At 42.3% G+C, this 20,979-nt stretch overlaps 3 protein-coding genes across 6 annotated transcripts; 2 read left to right on the top strand and 1 right to left on the bottom strand.

Annotated features, from left to right (window-relative positions):
- The first annotated feature begins 25 nt into the window (after positions 1-25).
- On the top strand, positions 26-2,089 carry faap24 (FA core complex associated protein 24). Of its 2 annotated transcripts, none has more exons than XM_088379053.1 (4): positions 26-398; positions 902-957; positions 1,016-1,171; positions 1,315-2,089. In XM_088379053.1, the coding sequence occupies exons 1-4, from the start codon at positions 302-304 to the stop codon at positions 1,564-1,566; spliced, it is 561 nt and encodes a 186-aa protein (XP_088235179.1). In that variant the 5' UTR covers positions 26-301; the 3' UTR covers positions 1,567-2,089. The 2 variants fall into 2 exon arrangements, with proteins under 2 accessions (XP_088235179.1, XP_088235178.1); XM_088379052.1 differs by having other exon boundaries at positions 30-398; positions 815-957.
- Positions 2,090-2,201: 112 nt separating this feature from the next.
- tdrd12 (tudor domain containing 12) lies at positions 2,202-15,994 on the top strand. Of its 3 annotated transcripts, XM_088379046.1 has the most exons (37): positions 2,202-2,343; positions 2,565-2,612; positions 3,548-3,712; positions 3,800-3,936; positions 4,122-4,238; positions 4,308-4,363; positions 4,439-4,524; positions 4,883-5,084; positions 5,499-5,551; positions 5,619-5,686; positions 5,767-5,832; positions 5,903-5,954; positions 6,030-6,103; positions 7,093-7,155; positions 7,283-7,343; positions 7,453-7,560; positions 8,058-8,240; positions 8,318-8,471; positions 8,747-8,874; positions 8,988-9,179; positions 9,250-9,378; positions 9,703-9,820; positions 10,333-10,472; positions 10,552-10,781; positions 11,217-11,298; positions 11,850-12,031; positions 12,209-12,416; positions 12,662-12,754; positions 12,824-12,978; positions 13,057-13,227; positions 13,310-13,371; positions 13,447-13,513; positions 14,174-14,287; positions 14,467-14,620; positions 14,698-14,758; positions 14,856-14,940; positions 15,386-15,994. In XM_088379046.1, the coding sequence occupies exons 2-36, from the start codon at positions 2,589-2,591 to the stop codon at positions 14,936-14,938; spliced, it is 4,038 nt and encodes a 1,345-aa protein (XP_088235172.1). In that variant the 5' UTR covers positions 2,202-2,343; positions 2,565-2,588; the 3' UTR covers positions 14,939-14,940; positions 15,386-15,994. The 3 variants fall into 3 exon arrangements, with proteins under 3 accessions (XP_088235172.1, XP_088235170.1, XP_088235173.1); XM_088379044.1 differs by having other exon boundaries at positions 14,856-15,994; XM_088379047.1 differs by lacking the exon at positions 8,747-8,874 and adding an exon at positions 8,648-8,706 and having other exon boundaries at positions 14,856-15,994.
- LOC148396204 (uncharacterized) lies at positions 15,839-20,965 on the bottom strand. The gene is made up of 14 exons (XM_088379048.1): positions 20,708-20,965; positions 20,521-20,634; positions 20,287-20,406; positions 20,133-20,195; positions 19,843-19,959; positions 19,661-19,774; positions 19,349-19,515; positions 18,469-19,138; positions 18,148-18,290; positions 17,939-17,999; positions 17,489-17,703; positions 17,210-17,396; positions 17,024-17,119; positions 15,839-16,950 (listed from the first exon to the last, which is right to left on the bottom strand). Exons 1-14 carry the CDS (start codon positions 20,963-20,965, stop codon positions 16,801-16,803), a joined length of 2,475 nt encoding a protein of 824 aa, XP_088235174.1. The 3' UTR covers positions 15,839-16,800.
- Positions 20,966-20,979: the final 14 nt, after the last annotated feature.

Here is a 20,979-nt window from a genome sequence, read left to right as displayed (position 1 = left end):
TTTTTCTAATGAGTATAATATTTAACTAATTGTAGACAGTAATTTTGTTTCTTTGTTTTGTTGTCCTTCCAAATTTAACGACAACGTGGAATATGAAGTGACGAAAGTGGGCGTGATTGCGCCGCGGTCCTCTAGGGGGCAACATCCTGCTTGTGTTCCTTGTCAGGATCATTTTTAAGACGAGAAAAAGACAAGGCGCCCCAATTCCAAAGTGAATGCATTATGTTGGCAACACAGCAAAGTTTTGTTTCGACATTCATTTTTTCCCAACTAATTTATGTATTAGTCTTTTGTTGACGTAATGGAAAACAAAAAAGCGACTTTGAACGTCCCTCCTTACGGACATGTCATCACTAGCGAGAAGTGGAGAGACTCGTCGCTTATTCAAAGTTTGAAAGGTAAACACGTGACACATGCGGTACATAAAATGGATGGATGTGTTAATATGCATTTTCGCCGCAGAATTTTCCCGTTAGCTTGTAGAAAAGTGTAATGACAGTGCCAGCATTTAAAATGTCTTAATACCCTGTTTTACACAACCCAACTGTTTTTAACCATCACCTTTTCGCAACTTTCACAGAAACAAATAATATTAAAGGAAATGTGAAACCCCAAACCTCATCACGTGGAACTGTTTTTAGTCACTCCACTCCTAAAAATTCAGGAAAACTGAAATAGTGGAAAACCGCTTAACAAGTGATCACTACATCGTTGACGTTGTTTTGAACATTTTTAGCAACTATCTTCATACTTAGACAGTGTATTGGGTTTAATACAAATACATCTGTGACACAATCATGCTTCTCTGCTCTAGGTGGAGGTGTGAAGATACTGTTCGAAAGCGAGCTGGGTATGGCCGACTTCCTTCTCCCAAATAAGAGCTGTATCCTCTACCTTTCAGAGTGTGACATCATCGCAGGTGCCTCCTATAAGAGGAAGCTGGTTCGCTACAGGAATGTGAGTTTGAGCTGGTCTCCTTTTTAGGTTTTAGCCTGAATTTGTGTTGTCACTGCAGGCCTGCGGCAAATTCCAGGAGCTGGTCCTAATTGAGAAAACCCGCCTGGTGGAGCAGTACTTCTGGGCCGTCCAGAAGTTTGTCGTGTTGGAGCTTGGCCTGGCACTGCTGCCAGTTGGCGGGCAGACGGAGGCGTCACAGCTTCTCCTTCAAATGGTATTGTCACTCTTCATTGATGCCATCTGAGTGAATTCACACTCCAGCTTTGCTTTTTGTACCTCAGTCCAAATCCAAAGCGATGAAAAGCTGCCATCTAGAGGGATCTGTTAAATGATGGTGCTCTTCCTTCATGATTTCAGATTCACACGGACAGCAAAGAGAACCCATTCAGCAGAAGGAGCTCGTCCGGACTCTTGGACCCACTGGTCTTGGCCACGGTGCAGCAGGTTCCCGGGATAGGCCGTGTCAAAGCTCTGGTCCTGTTGGAGCGCTTTCCCAGCATTCATCAGCTGTGCAACGCCACCGTCGGCGAGCTGGAGGCCGTCGTGGGCCAGGCCGCCGCTCAGAACATCCACACATTCTTCCACAAGTCCACTGCGACAGGGATATGACCCATGGCCACTTTGAAAACCAATGGCGCCTTTTACTTGGACAGAACAGGGATCTTTGGCTCGCAAAACCTATAATCATGTGACATATAGATTATGCCAAATGGGCAGCAAACTAGTTGGCACTAGTGCCTCACAGTTTGATGTTAGAATTTCAGTTGAGGCCTTTTGTGTATGATTAGCATATTCTGCTGATGCTTGATTTACTCTCAATCCAAGAGAACACTATTGAATGTGCAGTCTCTTTGGGTTGTGCAAAGATATCAAAACGGGTAATGACATTCATGTTTACTTGCAATACGACTTTCAGAGTGAGTTTTCTGAGAGTTTTCTGCTTTGAACAAAATACATATTATTTTCAAACACAATTGTATATTTGTGTTTGCATTCTGTACTTACTATTAACTGTGTGGATGGTTATCTATTGACACTTGTGTTTATTGCTTATTTTCCCTTTTGAAAAACAAAGCTTGGTCTCAGGGTTTCTTTTTCTCCTTGAATTAAAGTTTTATTTAATTGATGTGTACTTCTATTTGGGCACAACACTTCACTTCTTTGAATACTTCACGATTGTAATCGAATGGAGTTGGCAGCATTTTGCATTTTACCTCTAAAAGTTAAAAGACGCATGCAGTCCGGTTATAGATAGCGCCTCTAGTGGTCACAGTTAGTTATATTTGATTGTTCTCCATCGAGAGCAGGTGTTTCCTTTCATTCCGATAACCCGACTGTAGTTGCTGCGGTTCTATCAATTTAGTTGATTTTCTACCGGAATCAAAGGTAATGACAAAGTCGTAATTATCATGAAATATTTTGAGCCGCATCGAGTTGATGTCATAGGATTTAATTAGCCATTTCCAGTGGGAAAATGGCGCGGGCTAATTTTGACCTTTTAGCTAGCAGCTATTGTGTGTGACCGCACGTCGTTGTTTGACTAAATAACTTCACGTTCGTTAAATAATACTATTTTATTGTACTTTTTTTCATCTTTTCTGACCAAGCGAGTGTCTGCGAGGCCAAAGACTATGTCCAAGTTGCTCAATCTTAAGGTAAGTTGGAGCCTGATCATTGTCACCTGGCTTTCGCTTTCAATAATCGATGTCATTTTCCCAATAAAAGGACATACGTGCAAATGTATCATGTTAGTAGAAGCAATAATTGTTTGGAAGAATTAATAAACTAATGTCGGCGTCGGAAAAAAAACAGCACTAGCATGTTTGCTTTTGTTCAATAATTTATCCTTAAAGTCAGAATGTCAGCATTGTTATTCATATTTAATGGGAAAAAAAAACGAGTCGCCCTTATTATAAAATTAAATTACTACACATTAGCATTTCACAACATGAATGTTGTTCCTATGTGGTGGACGTCTGACAAAGACCTCAATTTCTAAAATATTAATAGCAATGTTATTTGCACTTTTTTGAGTTTCGAGATCTTTATATGAAAATACAACATTTGAATCAAAAGAAGCAGAGAGGAACAAAATGCGATATGATACTTTGACCTTTTTAACTGGAAATATTGACCTTTCCACATTTAAATGACCCAACCAGAAATACCTCAACTATGATTTTACAGTTTTACACTCACCATTGCTGTCAGGAACAAACAAAAACAATATCATGATCTGAATTTGTGCCCATTTTGCGAAGCCCTCAGTCTCTGTTTGAAACAGTTAAGTCTAGTCATACATTTGAACGTTTTTAACTATGATGTTTATAAATGTGGAAATATTGCTGCACATTGTGAGTAGTGCACTGAAACTTGATTTCGAGAAAATCGCAAATCAAATCAAAATCTCAATATTTGTCAGAAAAATTGAAGTTGATTTTTTTTTCTTCTTAAAATCTCCTGTGTAATCAATTAAATGAGCAATAATATGTTATTTATCAGCTGTGAAACTAAATTGAGAAACAAACATTGGCATTTTTGGCTACCCATTTGGAAACGTACATAAGCAGCTCTGTTTCCATCATCACAGTTGGTGCACCCATCATGCATCTGGGCCCAGCTGGACAGTCATGTTGGCATTGACGCAGTAGGCAAGCATCAGTATGACAAGCTGTTTGCATGCATGAACCTCTTCTATGGTGATTACACCAGTGACCAGTGTACAGTGACGCCCTCCTCGCTGGAGAAGGGACAGGTAAGCTTAGCGTCCATTCATTCAGCTGTCTTATGGACCTGTGTGTGTTTGTGTGTTCTCTGAGGCTTTAGTGTGTGTTGGTCTCAGGTATGCGTAGTGTACTGGTCCCAGAATAAGATGTGGTGCCGGGCCAGACTGGAAAACATAATCTCAGAGGCACAACCGTGTCTTGCTTGCTGTCAGCTTCTGGACCATGGAGAATCTCTTATTGTTCTTCTCAGCCAGTAAGACTATACTGTGTGTGTTCACTACCATCTTAATGTGAGGGCTTCAATTAATTGAATAATCTGATGACAAAAAAAAAAAAAAATCAAGTTTATGTTTCTGATTGTCTTAGAAACAAATTGGTGCAATGGGTGTCAGAATGTGGCAGCTGATGTCTCATGTTTTATTCTTGTCATCATTCAAGAGTCCGACACGTTGAACAGTATTTCCTTCAGCTGCCGTTCTGGATGAGGAGGTTCCACTTAGCGAGAATAACGCCCCTGACGCTGCAAGTGTCTTTTTGTCAGGAGGCCAAACTGGTGTAAGCGCGCTCATCATCACTAGCTCCATGATACAGCCTGCCTGTAATGGACTTGTGTTTGGTTTACAGGCAATCCAGCCGCTGGGACTGCTCAGCCACATCCTACATGTGTGACCTTCTCGAGAGTGAGACACGCATGCTCATGACGCACACATGCTTTCAGCATTCATCGCCTCACATGTTTTTTCCACATATCAAAGCTTCAAGTCAGACTGAGGCCGTTCTACTCAAGGAAGAGTCCAACTCCACTGCCATCGAGCTCTACGTGAACATCAAGGGCGTCAAGGTCATCTCACATAAACACAAACATTTATTGTATGGAATGTCTACATGTTTTGTGTGATGTTTGTCCGCAATTATTTCCCTCCAATATCCAAACGCTCCACATGAATTCACACTGCTCGAAAGGAGACATATCATGCATTTCCCCCATATTAAAAGATAATAACAAATTGCCTCATTGAGTAACAATATTGACTTTGTTGTTTTATGTCACGCTTGACGGGTCGGTTGGCACTCCAGAAATACAGCTTTTTGTATATAACATGAAAAAGTTACTTGTCCCGTAGGACTGGATTAAACCTATTGAGCTAATGTGTTAAATGTCATGACTCTACATGACATAATATTATTTTTATTTTCAGATTTGTGTGAATGATGAGCTGGTTTGTAAGAGGTTTGCCATCCACAGCCAAGACTGTTCCAACAGCAGCAAGTTGGAGCAGATTAATGCTCAGCATTTTAGGATTTTAAACCGCTGCCCGAACACGCCTGGCAGCAGACCCCTAACACAGGCAGCAGCTGCTCCAGTTCCATTATCACCAGTGGAAACTGCACCTGCTCCAGGTAAGAAAAGGTTCAGCATCTATATTCAGATAGAATCACCAATTATTTTTCAAAGCTCGGGGGAAAAAAAAAAAAAATGGTCAGCACATTTATTTATTTTTTACCCCAACCATTTTCAGATATCGTCGTATGCCATCTACACAGGCATTTTCCCACTCACTTTAACACAGGCTGAGGCTTGAGAGTATGGTCTATCACAACCATTAGGATGTTTGTCGTTACCAGGATTTGAACGGTGGTTATTTGTGTCAAAGGCAGCAATCCACCAACCGTATTGTTCAGCTCCAAGTTATTGAGCTTTTAATCTATCATCACTTGTGAGAATGTAATTAACCTAGCCTTGCTAGTTGGAAAGTAGTACTGAATGGTGTTTGTTGACTAGATAACAATTATTTAATGTCATGTAACCTTCAGTGATCCAGCTCGCTAAAACGGGAGTCTGTAATGGAATCACAGGGACTCCTCAGGTGAGTGTTTGTTCGTGAATGTCCCACAAAGTTGTCACAATTTGCTTTTATGGTTGCTTTTGTTCAGAGGCTAGAGTGTGAGGGAATCAGTAGATCAAAGGATGGACAAGCATTACCAAACAGCCAATCAGAGAGGTGAAAATGCATCAGTGTGAATAAGGTACAGAAACAAAAAAGAAAAAGTTTAGTCATGTGACAGAATTGTGTCATTTCAGTGACTCATCAGAGGAATCTGACACCTCCTTGGCTGCTGTGTTCAAGTCCCACCTCAATCTGTTCAAGTGAGTGATGACATCACGCTCTCGTCTGAGTGGCCGGCAACTGAAGATTGTGTGGTTGATGTCCCCACAGGTCAATGAGGTCCCTCAATCCATCACACAGCTTTAAGGAGGCTGAGATAAGTGTAAGTCACATAAGGCATAAACAAAAGTAATGGGAGGAGACACAATGATAATTGTGTCATATGTGAACGTTACAGGTGAGTCAACCTGAGGAGCAGATTGAGTGTTCACCTCAACATTCTTCCAGTTTATCAATCACAGGACAGGAAGTGTAAGAGGCCAGCTCAACACTATTATATTTCAGCAACAGTGACACAGCAAAAAAAAAAAAAGAGAGAGAGATATCAGCTCAGGCTTTCTAAATTAATGGCCTTCAGACCTGGTGTTGCTGTCCGCAAGCTTTAGCTTGAGGGTTTCCAAAATAATTTCAATAAAATCAACCTATCTGTTGTATCATTTAAATTAAAGCATTTGTTAATAAAGGTAACAACACCAAAATAAAAACATGCTAAATCAATTCCTCTTCCCGTTCTTAGTTTCAGGCCAGTGAAAAGCTCTAATATTATTATACTTCCTCACATACTGTAAACTTGACACCTCCATATAAATAAACTGGTTCTCTTTAAGAACACTATAGTAAAAAAGCCCATGATTTTCTTAAAGGACCCAGCCATTTTTTCTAGAACTGAAGACATAATATTAATTGAGGGAAGTTGTATTTTTGAAATTCACTTGTTAAGATATGATGTGCTTCCTTCATTTAACGTTGAATTTATTAATTTTATTATCTTAAATTGAAAATTCTTTGCAAGATTTCAGTTTTTCAAATATGATATTGCTCATAAAATTACAAATGTTTTGTCTTAAATATGCATTTATTATTGCATTTAGACTTATCTCCAAAACATACAACTTAAATTCTTAAATTTCTGTAGAAAAATGTTTTTGCGGAGCCCAAAAATTGAGTCGTATGAGGTACACCACAAAGAACACTTAAATGAACATCTCAAAACCACGAGAGACTCTGAGGATAAACCAAGCATCAACACGCCACATGCGTGGAGCATACTAATCAGTCAGTAATTTCATAGGAGGATAATGTCAAATCCACCACATTTTAAGGTACCAGGGAAATATCTATGCTGTGTAATTTTTGAGTCATTGGACCCACAAAGCTTGAAAACCGCTGGCCTAAAATGAAAATACAGCAAGTAATCAAACATGTAACATCAGCCTGAAGGTGTTGTGTGCATGTTTCAGCGCACTGCCTCCCACCCAACTGGACATGCTGAAGACAAGCAACAACAACTCTGCATGCTCAAGGTGTTTCTAAACAGTGTTACATATGATCCATTTTTAAATACTGTACCAGTATCAAATGCCTTTTTTCACCTCATGATGACCGTACTTCCACATTGAATCTGAACCCTTTCCTTATTGCTGCTTGAAGACTTTTGGAGTGGTTGAATCCACAGCCTTTGAAATTTCAGTCGGATGATGAAGATGAGCCGGTAGGCTTGATTTTGTTCACTGAGTCTTGTTAGCTGCTTCAAGTCCATGTGGCCACCTTGTTAAAGAAAGCATTATCAATATAAGGTGATTTTAATTTTTTGTTGTCAGGTGATTCTCGATGCTCCCAAGACAGGCGGCGTTCTGGTGCACTCTGCTATCCCGATAGAGCCGTGTTCAAGTCTGGCAGACGCACCCATTACCGAGTCACTTTGCAGGGTAGACAATGACCTACTGTGATTAATAGTGCTACAGCTGCCATTTTTTTTGACATGCTAAAAACATTGTTGACAGAGGATTCTAATTCTTTGACACCGGGCCCTTTATTATTATTAATTTTTGCACAAAACAATCAGAAACCAATTTCTAGCCTTCAATTTATACCAAACTTATTTTTTGGGACCGCCAAAGACTACCTGTGGTGAATAAAATACTGCCTTTTAGTGGAATATCTTCACATTGCATGCACATTGGAGCCCAGCAAATTTGTGGTTTTGCATTTATTAGTTCACATATTTGCTGATCATTTTACGGAACTTTTTAAAATATTTTTTCCCATTTTAAATTCACCTACCACAGGTTTTTCACACTAATGTGATGAAGGTTGAACTCTTCTAAACTTTTAGACGTTTTCAGAATGCTGGAGTCTCAAATACTAAAGTATCACAATCACACTTAATGACTCAAATGTTTTTTTTTTTTTCTGCTGTCTCTAGATATTGCAGAGGAAGCAGGTCTGCCTGTCTTCCACAGACCTTCTAAGTTGGCCCTCTGTGGGTAGAGGAAACAACACCATAGTCATCTCGCATAGCGCTGACCAGCCTCAAAGCTACCTGGCCCCCCTTCTCAGCAACATACTGCGATGCACTATCTTCACCATCTCCTCCTCTACAGCTGGCGTGAGCGCACATTGCTAATATCAGACATTTCAACATCTAGAAAGAAGACAAGCTACCTGTTTTGTGTGCACTTGAAGCCGGTAGCAGTGGTGCTGTGTCCTGGCTGGGAGAAGGTCCAGCTGATCTGTGACCTTCTAGAGGAGTGCAAGCTTACCCAGCGTCTCAATTCAACCAGCGTACTTCTTGGTAGTGGCAAAGATGAACCCAAAGCCTTCAAGATGCCCAAAGACTGTAAGTTACTAGAACATGCTTGTCCTATAACCCTCCAAATAGCAAAGTCAGGTCTTCCAGTTGAAACTGTAACAAATGCACATAGTGTAGCTTTGACCTACTCAACATCCTAATAAGTCTGCTTCCTGGTGGGTCACTTAGAAACCAGTGCCTAATAAAGTCCCATTCTGCCTTAGTCTCTACACTCTCCTGCGCTCTACCATGCTGTGGGACACTGTGCAAGCCAAGTGTTGTGGTTAGAACTGCCTTTCTATTTCTACCTGTTTCCTGTTCAGGCCTATTGCTAGTGACCACTCCCTTCAGTCTGGTGCGTCTGCTGTCGTGTCACTGCTTTTTGTTCCTGCGTTTGAGTCACCTTGTGCTGGATGAGGCTGATCAGCTTTTCACGCTAGCGTCGGTCCAGGTGACACCTTGGTGCTGTTGTAAAGTTTGGAATTTGGCCACAGTTATTTTTCTTCCAAAAAACATTTCATCGCTAATGACACTTAAACCATCATTGCTACCTCCTCCTGTCAGATGGAGAAGATTTTGAAGCATTTTCAGAAGATCAGCTCCCGCCAGGAAATGTCCTCATGTCCACAACAACTGATCGCTGTGGCCAAGCGGTGGACGAGTCACATGGAGGCTTTGATGGCAGAGCACATGCCGTTTGCTAGTGTCCTCATAGCAGCTCCTGAAGAAGCGGCGCTGTATGGAAACGTGCAACAGGTCACTGCAGAAGAAACTCTGACCCTGTAACTGGGATGATGATGATGATGATGATGATATCTTGTCACAGCTTGTACTTATGACCTTGGAGAGGAGCAAGATCTCCACATTGTTGAGCGCATTGGATTTCAGCCCTGACGTGGGCCAGAAGACTCTCATTGTCTGCGATTCTGCTGAAGAGGTTGAAAATGTCTACAAGGTGAGTAGTAATGACAAATCTGTGTTTTGAAGAAGTGTTTTATCATTACGTAATTAATTTATGTGATCAATTACATTTTTTTCCCACCCAAATAGCTTTTTGCTCTGTTGTGTCCGCTGACCTTGATTACTAAAGCACAGTCAGTGTTGAAAACGACTTTCAACGTTGTCAATAACATGGTGCCCATTTATACTGTGGTAAAGCAATTAATTATTCACACGTTGCATCCTTAATATGCATTTTCAAGCAGCAAATATATTTGAGATAAACTTAGTATAATAATAATAATAATAATTAATAATGAACTTTTCTTGTCTCCAACAGGCTGTGAGCTCTAAATCAGCATTCAGTCTGAAGATTCATGAGGGCTTAATGCACACATTGAACTTTGTGCTCCAGGAGTGGGGCAAAGAAATTTGCCGTGGCGCACAAGTCATTTTGGGTAAAGCACAACACATTTTACATTCTCACACTTTGGCAGTACTTCTCCGGGTCTGGATAACCATTGTCTCTTTGAAAACATTTGTCTTTGACCAAACGAAAGCTGTACAAGAACTGTACATTGACAAATGCGCATGGATGCTTTACACTTTTCTCAAGTTAGCTTCATACTGTCCCCAAACACTTTGATGAGCAGTTAAATAAGCAAGGTTCACACTGCAGACACTCTTACTTTCCTCAGATCTGACAATCTGACTTTATTTTTTCAGATTCTGACTTTTTGTTGCCATTGCAAACATGCAACTTTACTTTTCTAACAACATAAGTTTATTTTTCAAATGCAAGAGTTGATCATAGTATGGACCTTTTGGGAAAGTATTTGATTTTGAAGTTGATCAGCCGACAAGATATGATCAAAAAGAAAGAAATTTTTGATTCTTGGTATATATAATATATGACATGATTAATAAGAAAATCAACGCTTATCAGGAAATTGCTTTTGTTTTGCTTTAGTCACCGCTGGAGAGTGCCTGAAGTGTTTGGGGCTGACAGATGCTACCTGTGTGGTCCACTTTGGCTTCCCAAGTTCTCCCAAAATATTCGGAAGCCGACTCTTTTGCATGAGCCACAATTTCAGGAATCTCACCGACCTTGTAAGACCTGGCGGGACATCAGGTGTTGTAGGTCTTCATCTGATGTGACTTTAATTCTATCTCTGCTTTCCTTCTCAAGCCTTCCCCTCAAGACTCAATGGAAAAAGTCTCTCAAGTCTGCAAGTCCTTGCTGCTGGTCTCTGAGAAGAATGCGCAGCATGTTGGTGGCCTGGTGCGCTACCTCAAACGAAGCCATGCTCTACTCCCTGCAGAGCTGCTGTCTTTCGCAGAGGCTGCCGACGTGGCCCGAGAGGAGCAAAAGACTGAGCGGCCGCTATGTCACCACCTGAAGAGCTTTGGAATGTGCAGGTTTGAAGACGCCTCACAGCATAGAGTATGAAGGCGAAATATACAGACTTTGTACAATCATTCAAGTTAGGGACTTTCGGATATACAGTGAAACCCCTTTTCCTGACCCAAGCTGCAGTTGGAGCAAAATCACAATAATGAGAGATGATGTAGAAACATTTTAAACATTAAAAATCACCAACAGGCATTAAGAATTTGAACATATTAAAATGAATGTTTTGAAATAAAATATATAAAGGAAAATACTTCTTAGTAGGTACATTATTGCTGGTTAGAAGGGGAACTTATCTGCCTGTCTTAAATTATACCATATCTACAGCCAGTAGAGCTCAGTGCTGCCCAGCATGTTGTGCCGCAAAAACATATGTTTAAATTTATCTCTGAGCTAATTTCCCCAATTTTTTTTAAATGATGTTTGTTTGTGTTTCTCTGCAGGTTTGGTGCTGTGTGTCCAGATCGCCACAGGCTCATTCCTCAACTGGATCAGTCCGAACTTCCTGCTTCCGGACTCATAGAGGTCACCATGCCACAAGGCTACAGTACCAGCAATGGGGACTCGGGAATGGGGTTGATGACTTGTGGTTTGAGAAAACTCAAAAGAACTTGGATTTAGAAGTTGGACTTTAGGACTGCGCTTGATAAGAAACACAAAGATGTGACCCGCTGAATAGTTGTTCATTTTCTATACTTGGTTTAAAGACAAAAAAACTAACAATTCCTCGGCTGTATTAACATGTTGGCATGGGAACTCGTATCAGAGGATTAGCCTGGCAATCAGTCTAACAGTCTCTCGTATAAGATGGTATCGTCATGTCTGGCTGCCAAGATTTTGTAACTTTGGCTATGAAACTACTAGTGTGATGTAAAATGATCAACTGGAAGATAGAAAATTTGTTTTTTAAAGAAGACGTTTTGCCCAACTACAGTAATACTCAGCTTTAGTGGGGTGTAAAGGACCAAGCCCTGAGTAGGGGAAAAACATATGTATAATACATATATAGGTGAATTATCACATAACCACGCAAAGAAGAGCATACACATCAGCTGTGATATGGGATTTGTGTGCAGGTGTTGCCTCTCCACATCAAGACAGCGTCTGTCTTCTATGGTCGTATAATCCAGAGGGAGAACCAAGTCTTTGACAGAATGGTGGCTGACATGACGTTTTACTATGCTGACAGCAAGCCGTGTCCTGAGGAGGTGTTGCAAGGAGGCTTGTATGCTGTACAGGACAACCACCATTTCCACAGGTAGTCCTCGCTGCACACGACAGCAAAGCCCCATTCATCAAGAGCAATGACATTTTAGACACACCAGTGATATGTGATAAATCACAGTACTGCCAAAAACCCTTGTTTGTGATATATGTACACTCATTATGTGCATTGTCTGTGTGATGCTAAGCATAGTTCCACCTGTTTCCACAGGGTGAAGGTCCTGACTGTCACAGACAACAAAGGCCGCCTATTTTTCAGTGTCCTCGCTCGCTTTATTGACATCGGAAAAGAGGCAGAAATCAAATCCCACCAGATCCTGCGGCTGCCGGAAGAGTTCCACTCTTTGCCTGGCCAAGCAGTGGAAATGATTGTGTGCCAGGTGAAGCCTTGTGACGCAGAGGCGAACTGGCATCCCAAGGTAGCCTATGGCATCCTCCTTTTGCTGCCAACACTAAATGCAAGCTCCTCAAAGGGAATCCATACAAACATACTTTCTCAACAGAACTGAAAACTGGAAATTAATTAATTTCCATTATGGCTGAGCTTGCTCTCGATTGAGGAATACATTAATTCTAGATTAAATATAGAACGATGTACTTTACACTGGAAAATTCATTTGACCCAAAACAGAAAGGAAGTGAAAATGTCTTTGAACACCTTCAGGTGACCAGAACCATCAGCCAGAAGATACAAGGTGTTACGCACCGAGCCAGAGCCGTCCTCAGTCTTGGAAACACAGTCTTTCTGGATCTTATGGTATGTTTGACTATCTAGATGGAACTTTGACTCAATGAAAACTATCTTCAATCTTTGTGCTTTTGGAAGGTTCTGGAGAGCCGAGTGGCTGGTATGAAGACTGTGATCAGCGAGTACAACGTTCCTAGCCTCATTTTAAACACCGGCATGGCAGAACGAAACCCAGATCATGTGAACCTTCTGAAGCTACTCAGTAGGACAAGTGCAACCAATCATGCTTGTGGGTAAGGAAGCTTGTTAGTATCTTCAGGATCCAGCATTTCCCCAACAACTAGTTGCCACTCAATTTTTGTCCACACCAGGAATCAAACAAGTGAGCTTCCGGTGAAGTCCTTTGATATGAGCAACAGTATTCCTATCGGGAATAAAACTTATGAAGGAAGCAAGAAGTTTGATGCACCGGAACTCCAGCCACCTCATCTTCCCCCAGAAGCAGACAAGAAGACAATCATGCAAACCTCTGCAGATATCAGGTTACCTTTACACTTTTGGAGCGCTATGATCATCTGTTGTTTGAAAAGAAAGTAACAGGAACTTTTTTTGATTTTGCATCAGAACTGAAACTGGTGCTGACACAACAACCAGCCAGATGCCTCATTTTAACAACAACAAAGATGGTAAAAAGCAGGCTAACCTAAGGCGTACTGTCTTGCTCAAGTAGTTTGTTTGATGTTTGCTTGTGATGTGTTCAGGCGTCCATGCTGGTGACAACCAAAAAAACAATCAGCTGAGCCATGGAGAGGCTCACATGACCAAGAGGTATGCAAGTACAAATGTGGTTTTACTGTTTCTTTTTTTTATATATATATTGAAGAGGGAGCAACAGCAATGTGTAAATACTCTTGTTAATTTATACAAACATAGTTGCTCCATAGGAGCACAGACACGGCACACACAGCTTGATAACTTTTCCATTACACTTAAGGCACAGCTCATAACGTCATGACACATAGATTCAGATGATAACAGAACAAATGTCTGCCTTATGAGGATATGTTTTTCCTTCTTTTCCCCTCCCTTTTCTTCTCTTCCGTATTCCTGCTTGCAGACAGTATAAAACCTTCTGATCTGGAGTCTGACGTTGTTGTTTCATTACTTGCATTACTGACTGCTGTAAAACAACCCAAGATCTTGCAAATAAAGAACTATTACTCCACATCATTTTTTTTCCTTGCTCAACGACGGGCATCCTGAACAAAACGCAACAATATAGACGTATATACTATACAGTAGTGTATACTATTAAAAAGAAAGACATAATTAACATTGAGATTTGTGTCTGGGAATTTGTCATACGACCTGAGTTAAAAGCTTGTATGGGGCGGGGGCAGACTACTTTGAGAACCACTGCGCCAGTATCTACATAGACATGTCTCGCTGAAACTTAATGTGTGCCATTTTGACGTGGCCGTTTGTCAGTTTGCACCCACAGGTCCGCTGGTATCAGACGTCCACGGAACTAAGCGTCACTCTGAAGCTAAAGGACCCGCAGAGTCAGCGCTGCGAATTCCACACTGACCGCGTCACGTACAGGTGTGTCAGGACAGCGTCAATAGATACATGTTCAGCCAGGCTTACTTTGCCTGAAGGGGGTAATCATGCCATCTTCCACTTGACATGTCATTTTTGAGTCCTTGTTTGATTTGTACAATTTGAGTTGCCTTTGAGCTAAGCACGTTATAGTTTACAAGTGTGTGTGTGTGTATGTTCAGTTGCATTGTGAATGGTCGCCGCTATGGAGTGGATTTCGAGCTCCACTCGGCCGTGTCGGCTGAGCGCTGCCACTGGGAGCTGAATTGCAACGAGCCCGTCCTCACGCTCGTCAAACAAGAGCCAGGGTACTGGACTACGCTTCTCAGGAGCAAGGTGCCGATTGAGTCAACTCCTTGCATTCCCATCAAAGCAACATTTAGGCTTCAGCAATATATTTTTTCTTCCCGCAGAATATTTTTGTGAGTTATGACATGGAGCACCTGGAGCAAGAAGATATTGTGCCACGTCAAAGTAAGAACATTCAAAACATTCATTAGTAGGCCTAGAGTCTGGGCCGTAGACATACTGAGCATGCTTCATCCATGTGACCTGATGCCATCTTGTTCAGGTCATGTGTTTGTGAGTGACACAGGAGAAGAACACCGCTTTGTCAATGGGTACAGCAGCAGCGACAGCGACGACTCATGTTGAAGGTCGTCAACACACGTCTTTATATATATATATATATATATATAAAGATTGGTTGCCAGCCAATCGCAGTCTACTACCACAGTCTACTCTAATTTGTTTTGAATATTTTTTCCCCTTAGTAAATAAAACCACCATTTAACTAAAATTTAAAATGGCATGTTTACTATGGTTATATTTTATTTTCTTATGATATTAAAAATTCTGGTGGCAAAACTGCAAAAAACATAATTTTAGCAAGGGGCAAATAGCTTGTCTATGCATTGTACATAGGATGGTTTACAAGTGTGCCAGTTTATGGAATATTTTTTCATTTCATTTATCTCACTGAGCGGTGAATGCTTGCGACTGTTTGTACACGTAACTAATGTTACTTATTTTACTACTTTAATCATTTTCAGCAGTAAAACATTTAAATATATTTTAATAGTTTCATTAATTTGAAACCAGTTCAGGGTGTCCCCCGCCTACTGCCCGATGACAGCTGGGATAGGCTCCAACACGCCTGCAACTCCCGTGGGGACAAAGCGGGACAGAAAATGGACGGATGGATTAATATGAAAAATATCATTATTTTTCATGTACAGTTTTAAAAAGACATTTTGCCACTTGCTGTTGACTGAAAATGACATGGCTTGCGAACGTCACCTGAACATCACCCTCGGCAACCTTTAACAAACCGTGACAAAAAACATTTGCTACTGTCGCAAACTTTTGCCGCTCAATGAGATACCACTTTAAGACACTGCACTGTTATTTTCCAGAGAATTTATAAGAACGAGGAAGGACATTACATTACACTTTGTTTTGCCCTTGCGTTTTCTGTGTTAGCATGTTTGAGCGCAGTTTATTTTGAAAAGAAAACATGTTGAATTAGTTTGGGATATTTTGAGAGGGCTGGAAGGGATCAATTAGATTTTTCCATTCATTTCGATGAGGAAAGATTATTTCAGATGCCAATGTTTTGAGTTACAAGTGTGGTCACTCAAGAAATGAAAAGGAATGTTTGGCAAAGATGGCCTGTTTTTCACAATAAAACTTATGCAAAGGAGAATGAAACTTGCTTGCATATTTCATTGTATAAATTTTGTTCTGGAGAAATCAGTAAATAAGTCATTTTTTACCACCTCTTTCTTTTGCAACATGTATTTAATGGATTGCTGTAATTGATACAGGGGACGAGGATTCACATCCCAGTCGTGAATGACAACATCTTAATGGGTATGCTAGATTCCAAATTCCAGCCACTATAGGTACAAATCTTGGATAAAAATGAGTAGGATGTATCAGGAGTAAAAACTATGCAACAAAAAAAAATACTGTAATGATTGTGGCAGCACTTGACGAGATGTGCTCCCCACAGGGAAACACTCCCTGACAAGTTTTCTTTTTTCTTATCTTTTAACCAGTTTTGGAGGGCCGCCCATTGCTGGACAGATTTGCTCTGAAAACTAGCCGATTTCACCACAGCAAGAAATATGTGTTGAACCATTTGTCTTTTGGGGTATTGTGACTAAAGACAAAGATATGTCAAGACACTCAGGAAGATTTTAAAAATATGAACAAATGTATAATATCTGTGTAGTATTACTCATAATCATGCACTCAAATTGTTTACTTTTTTCAAATCAATATATGTAGATATATTTTAAATCACCAATTTCAGTCATTTCAATAAAGAGCAGAGGGCTTTAGCCTGTTTAATGATTCTCTGTCGACTTAAGAAGATAATTATAAATAGGTGAAATAACTAAGAGAACCTCAATGTGAAGAACAAAAATCTTAAAAGTGGACATCAGTTGGTGACCTTCATGACTAAAATGTATTCTGTGTGTAAATGAACATGCTGCTTGTCATGATTTCACCTATTTTAAAGTCTTGTTGCCTTTTGCCGGCGTGATGTTCTTGGTGGCTTTTCCCAGCGCCACGTGACGAATGGACGAGCCAAACTGGAGCGTGCTGAGCGTCTCTACCTCGTCCTTGGAATCCGGACTCACGTTGATGAATACGCAGCACTGAGGTGAAAATCACAAAGCTGGAATCAGAATGAATACAGAATACAGATCAAACAAGACACCACAGTGGGACCTTGGCATCTCCGCTGAGGCTGGGCTGCAGAAGGTGAGTCAGTTTACAGTTCCTGAAGGGCACGTGAAGGGCATTACACTTCAGAGCCGCAAACACCTAAATAAACAACACAATGACTGTAGTGGTGAGCTGGCATGTGATGTCATGAGTTGTGTGACATCATCAGTTGTGTGCGTTGGTGCTTACTTGTCCCAACGCGGTCAGTGACTTATTGATGGCAGCAGCCTCAACCAGGCGCTGGCCTTCGGCCTCTGTCCTGGAGATGCGCTCGGACCCGGCCAGGTCGCCTAAGGTCAGTGTGCCCCGTGTACTCTCTCCGGACAATGAATCACTGCCACACACCTCCAGCGCCACCAGCAGGTGAGAGCGAGAACTGGACGCAACAACACAGAAGAAGGGTTGTCCTCTTGGGATTTAAAGCCATCTTCCTTCTCATCGCCATCACATAATCTTTGTCATCCCCACCTGTGTATGTTCATCTTGGTGGCGCCCATCTTCCTGTTCTTTTCTCCAGTCTCCATGACGTTGATGATATCGTCCTCGGTCCGAACCTCCACATGTGTCAGTCCTGGAACAGACACAAACTTTCCCTGCACGCGGATGTCCAGAGTGGAGGAAGCGGTGGGAATTTTCGCTAGCAGGTCGTTGAGTGTGTCGTTATAAATCTCCAACATGGAAATCTACACACATCACCCCAACAAAAAGAATAATGGCAGTGTCTTTCAGGGTCAAAATAGCAAACACAGTAACCACCACTATATTGTGAATTTAGAAGCAATTGCAAACATTCTGAAAATTTTACAACAAAGTATCCAATCATTGAACATTTTGGGATTTACGTATGCGAAATGCGAACGGATGAAAGTTGGATCTCAGGCATTTTGCATTTCTGGATGTAAAGAGTGTTGATAGTACCTTGAGAACATAAGACACTTTTTCTTTGAGTGAACACACACGGAGAAGTTCACGTATGGACCTGCAAGGGGAAGCAACATCATGACAATAGAACAATGGAAACATGGGCACTCATCAATCAACAGAAGACACATGAAGCCTGAAGATAAGAATCATTCCCAGTAATTGGATTTCTTGGAATTTGTTTGCTTTGAGCAGGTCCTACACACCTGATGTTAACTCCAGGTTTGTCCTTGGTGCCCATCATCGTGAAGGTCTTTCCCGAGCCCGTCTGCCCATATGCCAGGATGCATACGTTGTAGCCGTCTGCACAAGAAGTGATAAGCGGCACGGTTCCGGCGAAAACCTCCTCCTGCGGGACAAACACAAAAACAGCAATGCGATACGTTGAAGAGATTGTTTTTGTTTGGATTCAAAGTCTGGCCTCGGATCCTCGATCACCCCATCACGCTCCAGAAGAGCTCTGCATGTACCGTCAGGATCTTCATCAGTAGTGGAAAATAACTAGTAGTCTGTTACTGTTGTGGTACCTGTGTGCTGGTGGGTGCGTAGACCTTGTCAAAAAAGAACTTCTTCCTGGTGTTCTTGTGTATTAGCGTGACTTCCTGCTGGTCGTACTGGTCCAGACACGAGGAGCTTCCTGGTCTGGAGACATTCCTGCACCTGCAGAAGACTCTGACATTCCCTTGCAGCTCGAGGAGCTTGTTGTACAAAGCTCGTCTCTCTAGCACCTCCTTCTGATAAAGCGAGCGCAGCGTCTGCGCCTCGCCGTCTGCTTGCCGCTGGGCTTCAACCATCTTCTTCAAGACGTCCTCCGTCTGGGTCAGGACGTTCTTCAAGTCACTCAATGTCAGGAGGAGCCAAGACCTCAGCTGTTTGGCAGACACCTTGAGTTCTCGGGCTAGTCCGCTGGCCTGTCGCAGCCTATTTGGATCTATAGCGGGCCTGGAGGCAGTGGAATTCCTGGCGGACGACACGGGTGTTTGACGACTCTGCAGGGACCGAATCTTTTCCTGGATCTCTTGCCGGTCAGCCTCGAGCTCGACCGTCTTGCGGTTGAGGTTTTGCACAATCTCGCCAAGATGGCGAGTCTCCCTGACCAGGAACTTGTTCCTGTGGAGATGCTCATCCGCCTCTCTCTGTTTGGACTCAAGCTGCTGCCTCAGATCCTCAATAAGACGATCACGCTCCAGAAGAGCTCTGAATGGACCACACAAGCATCAGGATTGTCATCATCAGTGGAAATTACAAAAAACTCATTTCTGTACTTGAGTAGATTTGTTTCAGGTTAACTTCAGGCATAGAAGGTCTATGTGTTCTTAATACTTTCTCAAAATAGGTATGTTAGGGTTTTTAAACCTCCGCACATAACCAACATGACATAAAACCAGAGCATACACGTTGGCGAACCTGAATGAGTTAAGGTCACTGTATCCTGGATCTCCACTTGCATTAGCATGCAGGAGGACCTCTCCAAACATTGTGAGGTAGGCAGAGATGACCTCCTCGCTATCATAGTTACAAAGTCGCAGTGCTGCCGTAATTTCCTTCTGGTCCTGCAGGCCTGGCAGAACCGACTGTGGATGCAAAACCAAAACACAATCTGTAGCTAGTAGAACCTTCTTCTACTGTATTGGGGATAGTCTTTTTAAAATAAGCTATATGATGACTCAAATGTTTAAGACCCCTGATGTAAATGTTGGCTGTGCCATGCCTCCTTACCATGACTCTGTGGACTCTGTTTTGCACAAAGTCCACATTCATCTCCCACTGGAGAGGGAGCAACAGCCACACGCCCGAATGAGGATCCCAAAATCGGCACACGTTCACTCTCTCCTAGACAACGCGCACACAGTGGTTAGAACTTGGAAAACAAACAAGTCATCACCATAAGGGGGTTTCACCTCAAACATATACGTCATCACACTTCCTTTTCCTGGGATGAAGATGCTGCCTGTGCGGTCGTCCTCGCCCACTGCCGCCACTGGCTGGACATTGGCGACCGGTGGCTGGGCGGAGACCTGAGGGGAAACATGCACACTGTGGATAAAACAGGATGAAAAAGTTGATTGGTCACACACACAAGCCAGAACTGACGGTCGATGCTCATCAGGTCTCAAAGCTCGAATGGTTAAAAGACAAGAAGGGAAGCTTGGGCGTCATAGACAGGAAGTGAGATGGAGATGACACACACCTCCTGATTTGGGTTGATGAAGCGTCCCATGTCGTACCATTCCTTGGGGAAAGGCTGCAGCTTCTGCTCAATAAGAGTCCATGTTGGAGTCACATGCTTATGAGAGATCAGCAGCCATGCTAATATCAAGCTCACGCATTTTGTTTGTCAGTACCTGCGCTTCGTCCACGTACACTCTGTTCCCGAGGTGCTCGAAGCAGCTGTACAAAGTTCCATTGTTGTGAAGAAAACTCTCAAAGTTCACGGACACTTCCTCTCCCTCACCAGACACTTCCTATTTGAAACACATATCGCGGGATGACTGGACATTGCCTTGTGCATCTGGCATTTTAGCATTTTTAAGATTTGTTAGCATGTTGCCAAGCTGTTAGGAGTGTTTCTCACTCACGGTCACGAGTGGATTGACATCACTTGACAACTCATCTTCTTCGTCATGCTCTTTTGAATTGGTCTTGTCACTAGTGACAGACAGGACGTCCACCGCTTGATGTTCATCGTCCACCTGTAAACAAACATGGACACGAAATATCAGTACCATCTTGATGACATCACTTCCAGCATCAAACTTCTACCACCAGCAATGTTTCTCCACTCAGGACCGCAGGAGTGGGTGTTCTGACTACAGGGGTGGGCGTCCGGACCACAGGGGTGGGGGTCCTGACCACAGGGGTGGGGGTCCTGACCACAGGAGTTGGGGTCTGCACCAGGTCAGGCCGCTCATCGTCCACCCGGGATCCCTCGGTGGTGGTGGCGGACGCTCCACTTCCCATCTCAACGCTCAAGAACAGTCCAGAGACTTTGCTGGAAAACAGGCTAGAAGAAACCCGACACATTTGACACCTGAGAT

This window comes from Syngnathus floridae, chromosome 6 (assembly GCF_059516105.1).
Source record: "Syngnathus floridae isolate MCC-2025c chromosome 6, RoL_Sflo_1.0, whole genome shotgun sequence".
NCBI lineage: Eukaryota > Metazoa > Chordata > Actinopteri > Syngnathiformes > Syngnathidae > Syngnathus > Syngnathus floridae.
The sequence above is the reverse complement of the archived record's forward strand: the minus strand, read 5'-3'. Positions and strand labels throughout refer to the sequence as shown.